At 45.2% G+C, this 14,219-nt stretch overlaps 1 protein-coding gene across 2 annotated transcripts in view; it reads right to left on the bottom strand.

Moving 5' to 3' along the window:
* AGPAT1 (1-acylglycerol-3-phosphate O-acyltransferase 1) overlaps positions 1 to 14,219 on the bottom strand; it is a 101,589-nt gene that overhangs the window by 36,650 nt on the left and 50,720 nt on the right. For both annotated transcript variants that reach the window (XM_089693921.1, XM_089693919.1), the window contains one exon: positions 976 to 1,109. In XM_089693921.1, the coding sequence (XP_089550047.1) occupies positions 976 to 1,109 (134 nt within the window). The remainder of the gene's footprint in view (positions 1 to 975; positions 1,110 to 14,219) is intronic.

Raw genomic sequence — 14,219 nt, 5'->3', positions numbered from 1 at the left:
GGAGGGTGGGCCCAATACGTTTGGCAATATTGTGTAGCTGTTATATGGATGTTGTTGTGCACACAATATGGGCTGTTATATCTATTTAAATGTGATTGCTCATTGCTGTACTACACCCTCCCCTTCAAACCACCATATGTTCTCATAGCGAACTAGTAATTAAAATAAAGCAAAACACCGGGCACAGAAACATTTACATACTGCATATTCCTCAATAACTACAAAGGATATAAATCCAGTTTTTGTGCACCAAATGCCTTTGCAAACTCAGATATTACCTTGTAAAAATAAGGGGATATCATCAGTGGGCTGTACATAGCCTGTGCAGAGAGCAGAGCTGTGGGAGGGGCTCAGCAGGCTCCACCCACTATAGGCTGCCTGCAGCAAACTACAGGAGGGGGCAGAGACAAGACCAGTCACCCTGCACAAGGAGAGAGAGCAGCAATGACCGATCTTTGTTACAGGAAGGTAAATTCTCACACTGTAGTACTGCACAGATCTGGAAGAAATACACAAAGCAAAGCAAACCAAGATTCAAGGAAGATTACACATGACTCTTGTATTTAGACAATATCTGCCTTTCTCAGAGTTCAGCTTTATGCTCCATTCACATTAGCACGTCTCCAAAGTGGCAAGATTTCCAGTGCGACTTTGGAGTGTGACTTTGATCTCACTTTACAGTCTCTGGACCAAAGTTGCATCAAGAGTCGCACCATAGTAGTGCAGCCACCTTTTCTAAGTCACACAGATTTGAACTGGAGCTATTGAAAAGAATGGATGAACCACCTCCTTTGAAGCCCCCAAAATCCAGAAGACTCAACTGTGCAACTAGTTCAGCTCATCAGCTGAGCCCTGCTCTACCAGCTTCCAAGCTATTGGTCCACATATTTCACCAATTGGGAGGAGCAGGAGACGGTTGGGGTTGGGCTTGAGCTTGACTTTTTGAACTGAAGTCATGGATGTAGTGTCTCTTACCCAGCAAATCCAGAGAACTCTGATGATTTGACACAACCACATACGGCTCCTTAATGTTGAAGTTATCCCAGCCTCGGACCTCGATCTTTATCCCGTAGAGATATTTAATATGCAGGAGCATGAATCGCAGCACCCTGGAACACAGAGGACAGATCCGGTTACTAAATCTCATTACTGCTCTGTGAGCTTTTCCTATAGAAATTAATGTAACTAACACTGGAAACATTTGATGTATGTCAGTTATCTTGTTTGGACTTTACACAGCACCGGGGAAAAGGATGGAGCGATATTACCAATAATGTGGACCTTTACAAGTCTGCATGAATGACAATGACATGTCACAATACACAGCAATAGTGTCAGGAATGGACTTGCCAATAATGGTGGGACTCACCTGCCTTGTGGGCTGCAGTACCAGGGCTGGCCAGCGGGTGCTCTCAGCAATCAGAGACTCACCCCTGCAGTCAGCCAAACACCTGAAGCTGATTGCAGGGGTTGTATTTAAGGAATGGCCAGACTCACAGTCAGGGCCTTGGTGTGTGTTTTTCCATGGGCCCCTGTATCTTGTATCCTGTGTTCCTGTTTCTGCCTGACTTGTTGCCGACCCTGACCTCTGCTGACTTCTCCTGTTTGATCCCTGGCTTGTGACCCTGACCATTCTCTGCCTGACCCTCTGCACCGCGCTGCCCGTGAGTTACTGAACCCAGCTTGTGACCCCGACCACTCTCCCGCCTGTTCCTGGTACTCCGTTTGCCCGTTAGTTACTGACGCGGCCTGCCTGACGACTCTTGCATTGTATGTATTGTTATCTGTGGGTGGTTTGGTTTGTTTGCACTGTGTTTATGTTTAGTTTTGCACTGCGTTTTGTATTGTTAGTCTTAATAAATCATATAGTTTATACCATATCTGAAGCCTGCGTTCCCCTGTGTCAGTCCACACACCTCCGGTCATACCCAGAACCCTGACAAATAGTATCCTTTTTTCAGAAAATGTATATCCACACTTTGTGATAAATAGAACCCTTACACCAAAATAATTAAATACATTATTTAAATAAATTAATAAAATTAATTAATTAATGAAATAAAGGTTTTATATATATATATATATATATATATATATATATATATATAAAATTAATCCACCACCGTGCAAGTGCACAAATATAAAACATTAAATTGAATCTTCATGAAGTTCATTCACAAAAGTCCATATATATTCAAATATGATCCTCAATAAATTAAGTCATGGAATCTTCCTTCACCAATGTGATATCCAGTGCTTTAACACCCCGTCAAAATACACACTCACCAGAAACTGGTGAAAAACCAACATATCTGTGTATAACCAGCACTCCACCGCTTAATCTCAGTTTATGGATATCCGTAATACTCCACAGTAAACATGTAGATAGAAAAAACACTCGCCATAGTGCCAATAACGTTTAAAAATTTATTCCAATCAATTCCCCCCTTAAAATTGCACTCACAATGAGAAATATATAAACCAGCGTTTTGTAACACAAGAGCACAGAGCTCTCTATCCAGCGTCTCACCAGCCTGCCTGCAACCAAGATGGCGTTGTTGCGATCACATGGTCTGGAGCCGAGAGTTGGCGTGCGTGGTGTCGCCACCGGATAGCCACGCCTAACGCGTTTCGTCATAAAACTTCTTCCAAGGGAGACTCCCGTCATTAATTAATTTATTTTATTAATTTATTTAAAATTTATTTAATTATTTTGGTGTATGGGTTGCGCTATTATTTGTGGTTCTATTTATCACAAAGTGTGGATATAAATTTTAGTGGATATATAATAGCAGCACCCAGGGGCGGACTGACCATTTGGAAACTCAGCCACTGTCCGAGGTCAGTAGGGGGCCCCATGAGATGCCCCTGGTACCTTTTTCATAGGCTTTTTTGAGTTTGGGCAAGGACACGGGCCCCATGATGCCCTATTGCCCGAGGGCCCCATGAGTTGCCAGTCCGCCCCTGGCAGCACCCATCAGAGTTTAAATATCAACATTTATGCACATAGGCGCAATGATTTAATCTGAATGGTGTTTTTGGAGCGATCTAATTTAGACACCATTTAAAGGTTGAACTATAAAAGGTCTATACTTTTTTCAGAAAAGCTCAATTTTTTTTTATCATGTACTAGCTGTCCTTAATCTACAGTCCAGTGACTTTGTCTAGGCTGAGATAATGTAATCACTCTGCTGCAGGCAGGAGGAAACCTTTCCTCAGTCTCCCCTCCCCCAGTGATCAGACTGTACATTATAAGAAGTCGCAATATGCAAGTGCCATCCGTCTTGAGATAAAAGCATTGTCAGGGGGAATACTTTGATCTCTGTGAAAGGCAATAAATACCTGGAAGTGATACACTCACATGACTTACAAGAAGACATTTCTTTTTTATAGAAGTCACATGTATTAAATCACTTTTTTTTAATGACTACAGATTTATAAAAAAAAAAATCTGTTTTATTTCCATAGGTACAGCATGGTAAATGTCATCACCCAAGAACTGGAAATCTATTACTGGCAGGATCATCAAGAGAAAATAAGGCTAGGTTCACACCTCTGCGTATTACAATTGATGCGTTTTTCAGTGTTTTGCATTTTAGAACACAATTTTTTGCTGCTTTTGGCTTTTTTCCTATTAGGAAACTATTTGCTTAGATACCATTTTGATGCGACTTTGGATGGGTAGATCAACAGTTTTTGAAATACTCAAACCAGCCCGTCTGGCACCAACAACCATGCCACATTCAAAGTCACTTAAATTCCCTTTCTTCCCCATTCTGATGCTTGGTTTGAACTTCAGCAAGTCGTTTTCACCAAGTCTAGATGCCTAAATGCATTGAGTTGCTGCCATGTGATTGGCTGATTAGCAATTTGTGTTACCAAGCAATTGAACGGGTGTACCTATCAAAGTGGCTGGTGAGTGTATATTAACATTATGTGAGGCCCTTTGGTGATGTCAGGGGCCACTAATGAGGCCTCCTTTGACTCATAAGTTGACAGCCACTGTTCTAGGGTGACACCGATTACCATGCTGCATGTCTGGCACCAACAGTCACTTAAATCCCCTTTCTTCCCCATTCTGATGCTCATTTTCACCACATCTAGATGACTAAATGCATTGATTTAGCTGCCATGTGATTGGCTGATTAGCAATTTGTGTTACCAAGCAATCGAACAGGTGTACCTAATAAAGTGGCCGGTGAATGTATGTAATACTTGAGAGGACTGTCAGACTGCACCTAATAGAGGAAATGAAGGTCAGAGAGTGTGAACATGATGTGTTGCTGCCAGGATCATCAGATGGACGTTAACCTCCTCCCTCCGGCCGTGTGCATATACGTGGTCCTTTCGGTGGGTGGTCTTTAATGCCGACAGGCCGCATATATGAATTCCAAAACAAAAACCATGCTGTGCTGAAAGCACGTGCCCTGTGCACTCCCGTCGCAGCTACCGGCGGAGAACGGAAAGCTCCCGATGTCTACTTGCTATCAGCAGCTTTCGAATCAAGTAACCTGTGCCACAGTCAATCACGACAGTCACATGATCAGAAAGCCTTCCCAGCATCAAAAACATCCTATAGAGCAGGGAAGCGGTGGAAGGAAGGGGTTAAAGTGGTGGTGGGGCTGTTCCTGCACTGCAAGGGTTAAAATGCTGGCTTATGTCTAGGGGGCTGCAAGAAGCAATTTTACTCTGCTCCCCCTCGATCCGGCACTCTCCTCTTCTCCCCTACACTCTGGCAGACTGTCCCTTTGTATTCTCATGTCCATTGCAGGACTTAAAGTGGTTGTAAATTTCAATCATGAAAATGAACAAGGCATATCCCTCTATAGTGTGTACTTGCCTCAATTAAGAGCACTAAGTGTCATTTTTCTCTGCTGCATCATTCCTCTGCTATCAGCACTTCTGACATGTTTTCCTTGACACCAAAAGAAAAAAAGGTGACAGGGGAGGGACCTCCAGCAGATGGACAGCCTCAGCTCTGTTCTGTGTGTTGTGTGGAGGGGAGTGCGTCCCTTCCCTCCAATCAGCTCTCAGAGCTCTCCTCACTGAGCTCTCTGGAGAGTGTAACTTCAGCTCCCCCCCCCCCTTTTTCAGAACTCTCAAATAAGCTTTATAATTCTGCACTTTGAAGGGATATAAAGAACAAAGAGCTGCAGATAAACAGGTACAACTTATGTAGGAGGATTGGTTTCATCTATATGTATAACCCGAGACCAGTCACTTCACTGGATACATGGAAGGGTTTACAACAACTTGCCCTGCATTGGACTTGATGACATCAGAGGGCCTGCCTCTTCCGAAGTATAGAGAAGAGGCTGCAGGGACAGGTATTAGAGTCTGGAGGGAGCCTGGAGGAGGAGGAGGAGGAGGAGGAGGAGGAGGAGGAAGAGGAGGAGAATGATCAAGTAAATTAAACTGCTTTTTGCGCCCCCTAGCCCTAAACCAGCATCTATAACCCTTGCAGTGCAGGGTAGTGGATCAACACAGCACACTGATCAGTTTCAAGGTATAGGAAGTGAAGAATGGCCTTGGCCCCAGCTCCTCCCAATAACCACGCCCACAGAGCTATCACTATGACTAAGCCACTGATGGGCAGGCCGAAACGCGTCGGTAGCACGGCTATCAGGTGGAGCTGAGGCTGCTCTTCACTTCCTATACCTTGGAGCTGATCAGTGTGCAGCGCTGAACCCATTCACATTCATAGAGCTATCTGGATGAGCACACTTATGTCAGCGTCCACTAGAGCAATGGCATCTGGTGCTTGCACTGGTGTTCCACCGAGTCAATGCAGGGGTAGTTCTGTCTCAACAGATCATTTTTCCTTAAATCAAAGTTCAGTTTTAAGCCAGAAAAAAGAAAGCAAATGTAACCATCAAATCCAATGACTAGAAAACTGCAATAGAAACATGAAAACAATGAAGGCTGATCAAGTCTGGAGGTTGATCAAGGAGGTTGACCAAGTCTGCCCTTTTTGGCCAAGTATAGACCTATTTTTATCCCGACCATATTACATTTTTTGTTCCAGGGTTTAGATACACTTAATTTACTAGTGTGCCCCTTGAAATCAATGACAGGCCTGCCGGAGAGGGGAGAAATGAGGCCAGGCTTTAAGATTCAGGTTAATGATCACCTGCAGAGAGGATAGAAGAAAACTGCAAATCATTAGCAGACACATCAAGTCGCAGGAAAGGCTGGACGCTGCAGAAACAACAATCCATAATTTGGTGTAGGTGGGGGGGAGGAAGGATGCTCTGCGGGGAATCAGGGAACGGAAACCACAAGGCAAGGACAAGGTCAGACGTAAGTCGTGGAGCAATGGAAGGGGCAGAGGTTAGGCCAATTATAAAACAAGGCATTAGATTAGACTGAAGTAAAGACAGGATAGTAATAACCCAGACATGGACAACAGAGCTACTCTACTAAAACAAAACAAAAAAAAAACAAAACTGGAAATTAATCACCTGCATGTCACTAGCAGGTGCGTGAGCTAACTTGCCACTTGGAGGACTATAGTGGAACAAACTACTTGTAAGGTACCTTTTGTCCACTAATCCTAAAGCCAGCCATAGATGGATTGAATGATCCCTGCTGAACTGGCTGAGATTCGATCCATGTATGGGCAGCCTGGTTTTACTGAAGTCAATCCATTGATTGTATATCCAGATAAGGTGGTGCAGTGCTAAATAATAGTAAACGATTAATACACACAATATGCTAGTGCAAACTTATGCGAATACGTGATGTCACTCAGATGGTGATCAATAAATATTTAAAAAGTTCAATATGATGATGCGGATCATAGAGAGATCCTAATTCCAGGTGAGGGAACGTCCTGATCCAAGGTGTGATAATTGGTGCAAACCACACAAATAGGTGAAAAATGCACTCACCAGATGTGCGTTTAAAATACGCAATATATAATCCTGTGTCACCAGGCCATAGATCGGTCATCAAATCTCGGATCGGGTTACCCACAGATCACCATCCAGGTTCCACAGAGGCAAGGTCACCAGAAACTGCTACCAGGTATCCCCACCAGGGTCATGATTCCTCCAGATGGGCACTGCGAATGATAGCACTCACACAGAGTGCCCAATGAGAGACCACATAGCGTGATACTGCTTAAGGTACCTTTATTCAGGGTTGGTTGGTGTAGAATACATAAAAAGATTTCCAAAAGAAGTTACTGACCAAAAATTCCAGGGTGTCCACCTGCGGTGGTTAGATGTCCTGTTGCTGCTGCCCCTCTGACGCGTTTCGTGTGATGCACGTATTCATAGGGATAAGGGCTTGCCGTCAATCCATTGAATGACTTCAGTACGACCAACCTGTCAGATTTTTTCCATGTGATCATTGTGTTCTGCCAGCAGGGAAGGTTCCCCACCAGCAGAACACAACAGAGCTGTGGAAGGAAAGAAAATTGATTGATTTCCCCATCAACACAGTCGGCGTTGATGGGGGAGTCAAGCAATTTTCTTTCCTTCCACCCGGAGTGGAAGGAAAGAAGATTGGATAATCTATGGCTTGATTAACACTCCCTCCTCTATTTTACATTTTTTTTGGAGGGGGGGGGGTACTTGCTCCCAGTTTCTCATTCTTAGCCTACATTGTGTTGGGTCTGGTCTGCCCAGAGCAAAGTCCCTCTTTAACTTTGTTGCTGCCTGACCTGTTTTTGCATTTGAAAAAATCATTTTAGGCGTGAAGATTATACAAAACCCCCCAAAAATTATACATTTTCTGAAAGCAGACACCCTAGAGAATATAATAGTGGTAGTTCCAATTTTTTTATGTCACATGATATTACTGAAAAAAGGTCTAGAAAATGCAACATTTCAGTAAAAAAAAAAAAAAAAAAAAACCACACTAAAAGTGAATTTTAGGGCAAACAAATGCAATAAATTATCCAGATTTTTTTTCTTTTTACTGGGGGCTGTGGAAGCAATCGGGTGGCTGCACTGCCAGGAATATTCATGTCAGTACTTTTACACAGTAACCGGACTGTGTATAAAACCCCCTACTGTCAGGTCCCTGATGAAGTACGGCTCTGGCAGTGAAAGGGTTAATTACGACATGATAGGGAAGGGTTAGATCCTCCGCCTTGCCAGGCTTATTGGACAGTGCTGCAGCTGAAGGTGTGAGGGCCACATGAATTGGCCTGGCAGGCTGGATTTGGACCATGGGCCTTGTGTTTAACACAGGTAATTTAGCAGATTTAGATACACTAACAAATTGAAGCCAAACTCCAGCTCAGGCTGCAGTTACAGTAAGGGCTCGTTCACACTTGACTTTATGTCTAACTCTTGCCAAACGCCCCTATAGCATTTGACAGGCGTTTGGGAAGTGTTTTTAACGCTCCCAAAATGCCCTATGCGCGGTTTTAAGGTGGTTGATAAGCGTTTGCCAAGCATTAAAACCGCACCACAAACTCCTATAATGAAGTTAAATGGTATTAACGCTCCGCAACTGCATCGCAACCGCACACGCCTGCCAGGCGTTTGCCGAGTGGCACCATAGACTTGAATGGGAGGCTTCAACTCCTCCTGACTCCACACAAGGCGTCAGGTTTGCTGCGACTCTAGTGCTTCCGTGTGAACAGCACTGTGTGCTGCCATGTGCAGAATTTTCATAGGCATTTGAGAAGTGTTAAAAACACTTCCCAAACGCCTGTCTGACGCCTGCTGACAAAGCTAGTGTGAACCTAGTCTAATAGTTTTTTCTTCTTTTGAGATAAAGAACAATAAAAGCTGATCACTATAAGCACCCCTGTCAATGGTAAATGGTTGGTCTCATTTTACTGCAACTGATATCTGCAGGAGACCTTGCTCTTTTGAACAACAGACTTACTGTTTGGATCACCAGGTGAAAATAAAAGAAAGAAAGCCTAAAAAAGAAAACGAATGCAGCCATCACATCTTAGAATTGGTAGGCTGCAATAGAATAAATCTTTGCGTTTGGGTTTAACATACAGACACCACAGCCAATTATCATGCAAGGGGAGTACAGATCATATAAACACCATCAGCTCTTCCTCACTATGCATCCATTTTATTTTCATCCATCACATCTTACTGTCTGCACATGAAGAGTCAAGAAAGCCAAAGTTGGTCTCCGGCTCACTCCTTACCTATGACATGGTGTAGGAGTGACGATACACAGACTCAAACATTCACATTTCTGAGTTTCTAGCGGAGAAAGGCCAGCAATGATGACCTGGCCATATAAGGCTTTCTTGTGTAATCAGCATGACTCAGCCAATCAGGAGTGAGAGTCTCTGGAGAACCGAGGCTCTCCTGGATATCACTGGTTCGAGAGAGGGCTCAGGTAAGTGTTGGGGGAGGGGTTGCTGCTACACGCAGAAGGTTTATTAACTTCATGCATATAATGCATGAAGGTAAAAACCCTTGAACCTTTATAAACCTTGAGCCTTTAAGTTGCATTTCTATAGAACTTTTCTCCCTGGGAGCTCAATGCACTTAGGAGGTCACTCAGCTGCATCCAGTACCCAGAGAAAACCCATGCAAGAACAGAAAGGAGATGCACACACCATGCAGGTAGCTTGTTAGTCAGGATTCAAACAAAGACAAATGGGCTAATCACTGAGCCATTATGTTCTAATAAGTTCTGACACTGAACCCCAATCCTGCCAACATGTGCGAACCACTAAGCAAATGTGCTGGCAGGTCTCATTATCAGTTGTAAGGAATATGTGCACACTGTCTGTCCTAACAAAGTGTTAAAGATCTCCAGGCTTGGGTGGTGTGTGGTATGTTAATGTACATTTTTAAACATACAGTATTTTCCGGCGTATAAGACGACCCCCTACTTTTCCTGTTAAAATATAGGGTTTGGGCTATACTCTCCGTATAAGACTACCCCTCTTCCAACGCACACCAAATAAAAATTAAAAAACATCAGATTTGATTTCAATATGGTGTGGTATTTCAGTATGGTATTCCAATGATGGGGTGCTATTCCTCCCACTGACACCAATGATGGGGTGCTATTCCTCCCACTGACACCAATGATGGTGCCCCATCATTAGTGTCAGTGGGAGGAATAGTAGTCCATCAGTGTCAGTGGGAGAAATAGCGCCCCATCATTGGTGTCAGTGGGAGGAATAGCACCCCTTCATTGGTGTCAGTGGGAGGAATAGCACCCCATCATTGGTGTCAGTGGGAGGAATAGCACCCCATCATTGGTGTTAGTGGGAGGAATCGCGCCCCATCATTGGTGTCAGTGGGAGGAATCGCGCCCCATCATTGGTGTCAGTGGGAGGAATCGCGCCCCATCATTGGTATCAGTGGGAGGAATAGTGCCCCATCATTGGTGTCAGTGGGAGGAATAGTGCCCCATCATTGGTGTCAGTGGGAGGAATAGTGCCCCATCATTGGTGTCAGTGGCAGGAATAGTGCCCCATCATTGGTATCAGTGGGACTAATAGTGGCCCATCATTGGTATCAGTGGGACTAATAGTGGCCCATCATTGGTATCAGTGGTGGGAATAGTGCCCCATCTTTGGTGTCAGTGGGAGGAATCGTGCCCCTTCATTGGTGTCAGTGGGAGGAATAGTGCCCCGTCATTGGTGTCAGTGGGAGGAATAGTGCCCCGTCATTGGTCTCAGTGGGAGGAATAGTGTCCCAACATTGGTGTCAGTGGGGGAAGGAATAGTGCCCCATCGTTGGTGCCAGTGGGGGGGGGGGGAATAGTGCCCCATCGTTGGTGCCAGTGGGGAGGGAGGAATAGTGCCCCATCGTTGGTGCCAGTGGGGGGGGGGGGGGAATAGTGCCCCATCGTTGGTGCCAGTAGGGGGGGGGGGAATAGTGCCCCATCGTTGGTGCCAGTAGGGGGGGGGGGAATAGTGCCCCATCGTTGGTGCCAGTAGGGGGGGGGGGAGGAATAGTGCCCCATCGTTGGTGCCAGTGGGGGGGGGAGGAATAGTGCCCCATCGTTGGTGCCAGTGGGGGGGGGAGGAATAGTGCCCCATCATTAGTATCAGTGACACCAATGATGGGGCACTATTCCTCCCACTGACACCAATGACACTTGCTGACCCCTGTTCCAGTATGGTGCTGCTGCAGCCAGCATATGTGGTTGCAGCAGCACTTCTGCAGGGCACACTTACCGGCCGCTCCCTCACTCGATTTTTGCGGCTCCGCCTCCTTGTCGGTGATTGGCCGCCTGTGTGCCTTTCCTGAGCTACAGTTCTGGCGGCCAATCACCGGTGAGGAGGCGGAGCCGAGCGGCCGCGCGAACATCGAGCAGCCGAACTGAATGAAGGAGCAGCCGCGCTTCCTGGACTGGATCGTCATGGGACTGGGACCGGAGCCAGGTAAAAAAACAGCAGCCCCCTGCCCACCCCTGTACTTAGTGTCCCTTCCGTTTGAAGGGGCGGGGGGGCGGCGGCGGCACTGTGCCGCCCCCTAAAAAATGCCGCCCTGACACCAAGTGTCAGCATGCCGTATACCGGCGTATAAGACGACCCCCAACTTTTGAGAAGATTTTTAAGGGCTAAAAAGTCGTCTTATACGCCAGAAAATGCGGTACTGTCCCTATAGTGTATTGTGCAGAAATTTTTCCTGGACAATACAAGCTGCCTATCAGTGTTGCAAACCTTCCGCAGTATTTTTTTACTGTCAAAACATGGAAAATTTACTGACGGAGCAGATGTTTGACTAATAACCTGAAAAGTGACATTAAAAACTAGGACAATCAATATTTAAACAGTATAAAACACAATATGGAGACACTGACAATACCCATAACAAGTAATTTTACTAGTTTACACTTACAAAAGTCAACAGAGCATGAAGACATTTACAGACAGTTGCAAAAAGCCAAGATTTTTACAAAATGTCCGTAAGTTTACTGACGGTTGACAACCCTGCTGCCTATATACAGTCGTGACCAAAAATTTGGAGAATGACATATATATTAATTTTCAAAGTCTACTGCCTCAGTTTTTATGATGGCAATTTGCCTATACTCCAGAATGTTATGAAGAGTGATCAGATGATCACTGAATTTCAGCCCTGCCACAAAAGGACCAGCTACCATCATGTTAGTAATTCTCTTGTTAACACAGGTGTCAGTGTTGAGGAGGACAAGGCTGGAGATCACTCTGTCATGTTGATTGAGTTACAATAACAGAATGGAAACTTTAAAAAGGAGGGTGGTGCTTGAAATCATTGTTCTTCCTCTGTTAACCATGGTCACCTGCAAAGAAACAAGTGTCGTCATCATTGCTTTGCACAAAAGGGATTCACAGGCGAGGATATTGCTGCTACTAAGATTGCACCAAAATCAGCCATTTATCGGATCATCAAGAACTTCAAAGACAGAGGTTCAATTGTTGTAAAGAAGGCTTCAGGGGGCCCAAGAAAGTCCAGCCAGCGCCAGGACCGTCTCCTAAAGCAGATTCAGCTGAGGGATTGGAGCACCACCAGTGAAGAGCTTGCTCAGGAATGGCAGCAGGCAGGTGTGAGTGCATCTTCACGCACAGTGAGGCGAAGACTTTCGAAGGATGGCCTGGTTTCAAGAATGACAGCAAAGAAGCCTCTTCTCTCCATTAAAAACATCAGGGACAGACTGATATTCTGCAAAAAGGTACAGGGATTGGACTGCTGAGGACTGGGGTAAAGATGTTTTCTCTGATGAATCCCCTTTCCGTTTTTTTAGGGCATCCGGAAAAAACCTTGTCCAGAGAAAAGGTGAGCACTACCATCAGTCCTGTTTCATGCCAACAGTAAAGCATCCGGAGACCATTCATGTGTGGGGTTGCTTCTTAGCTATGGGAGTAGGTCATGAATAATGAATGGTACAAAAACATCCTGCGAGACCAACTTCCCCCAATCATCCAAGAAAAGTTTGGTGACGAACAATGCCTTTTCCATCACAATGGAGCACTTTGCCAGAAGGCAAAAGTGATAACTAAGTGCCTTGGGGAACAAAATATCGTAATTCTGGGTCCATGGCCAGGAAACACACCAGACCTTAATCCCACTGAGAACTTGTGGTCAATCCTCATGAAGCGGGTGACCAAAAAAACCCCACAAATCCTGACAAACTCCAAGCATTGATTATGCAGGAATGGGCTGCCATCAGGATGTAGCCCAGAAGTTGATTGACAGCACGCCAGGGCAAATTGCAAAGGTCTTGAAAAAGAAGGGTCAACACTGCAAATATTGACTCTTTGCATAAACTTACAAGCAGAGCTCCACCCAAAAGGGGAAGGATTGGCACCTTTGGGGAGTGGGTACCCAAAATTGACAGGAAGCAGAAGTTGTCTTTCCCCCCTCCCTCCCTGTAGTCTTCTGGGACACGTGACAGGTCCCAGAAGACTACGGATCCATTCACAAAGCACAGTGCTACTCATGCATGCGCGTGCGTGAGCACCTGACTGTGACGCCGCGAGAGAGAGACCGACCGACCCAGGCAAGCACAGTGAGAACATGCAAACTCCATGCAGGTGTTTTCCTGGTTCAAATTCAAACCGAGAACCTCAGTGCTGCACAGCAGGAATGCTAACTACTAACCCACTGTGCTACCCTCCATTTTTTACCAAATACCCTTTTCCAAGTATTTTATTGGGTTTAAGTGAACAGTGGTACCCAAGGGCACCAGAACAAAACAACAGTACAAAATGACAGAGGGAAAAAAGGAAGGCATAGGCTACTTATAGAGTTACAGAGAAATCATATCAGCGCTGTACAAATGACCACATGGGCAGTCAAACCAGGGAGTGTCATAGATCACCCTCTCAGGTGACCAAAAGGAAGAACCCGGGGGGGGGGGGGGGGGGTGAAGACACTACAAAATACAAAAATGACAAAATGTTAAGCTCAAGTCAGGTAAATAATAATATTGCAATATACAGGTCGTCAAATAGTAACAAACATACAAAATGTTAATACAAACTAAATTTGAGTGGTAACGCCAGCATGAACAGAATTCCACCGGATTTTTAACCGCTGACCTGCATAATGGTCTTTATGTCTATGGTGGGTGTGTAGAGGAAGAAGAAGAAAGAGGGGGAGAAAAAAAAAAAAAAAAAGGGGGGGGGGGGGAAGGGGGTAGTAGGAAAGGGGAAGAAATAGGGGGGGTCTTCCATCTCTCATGGAGTCAAGCCAATTTAGCTTGTTAGGCATTTATTCATCAGAACATCTAGGTAGGTGTAGGCTGAAGGAGCAGGCATTCTGCTGTGACCTGGAAGTGCAGCCAAC

The sequence above is a fragment of the Staurois parvus genome, unplaced genomic scaffold, assembly GCF_062004578.1.
Source record: "Staurois parvus isolate SC_StPar_1 unplaced genomic scaffold, SC_StPar_1.0 ptg000640l, whole genome shotgun sequence".
Classification (NCBI taxonomy): domain Eukaryota; kingdom Metazoa; phylum Chordata; class Amphibia; order Anura; family Ranidae; genus Staurois; species Staurois parvus.
The sequence above is the reverse complement of the archived record's forward strand: the minus strand, read 5'-3'. Positions and strand labels throughout refer to the sequence as shown.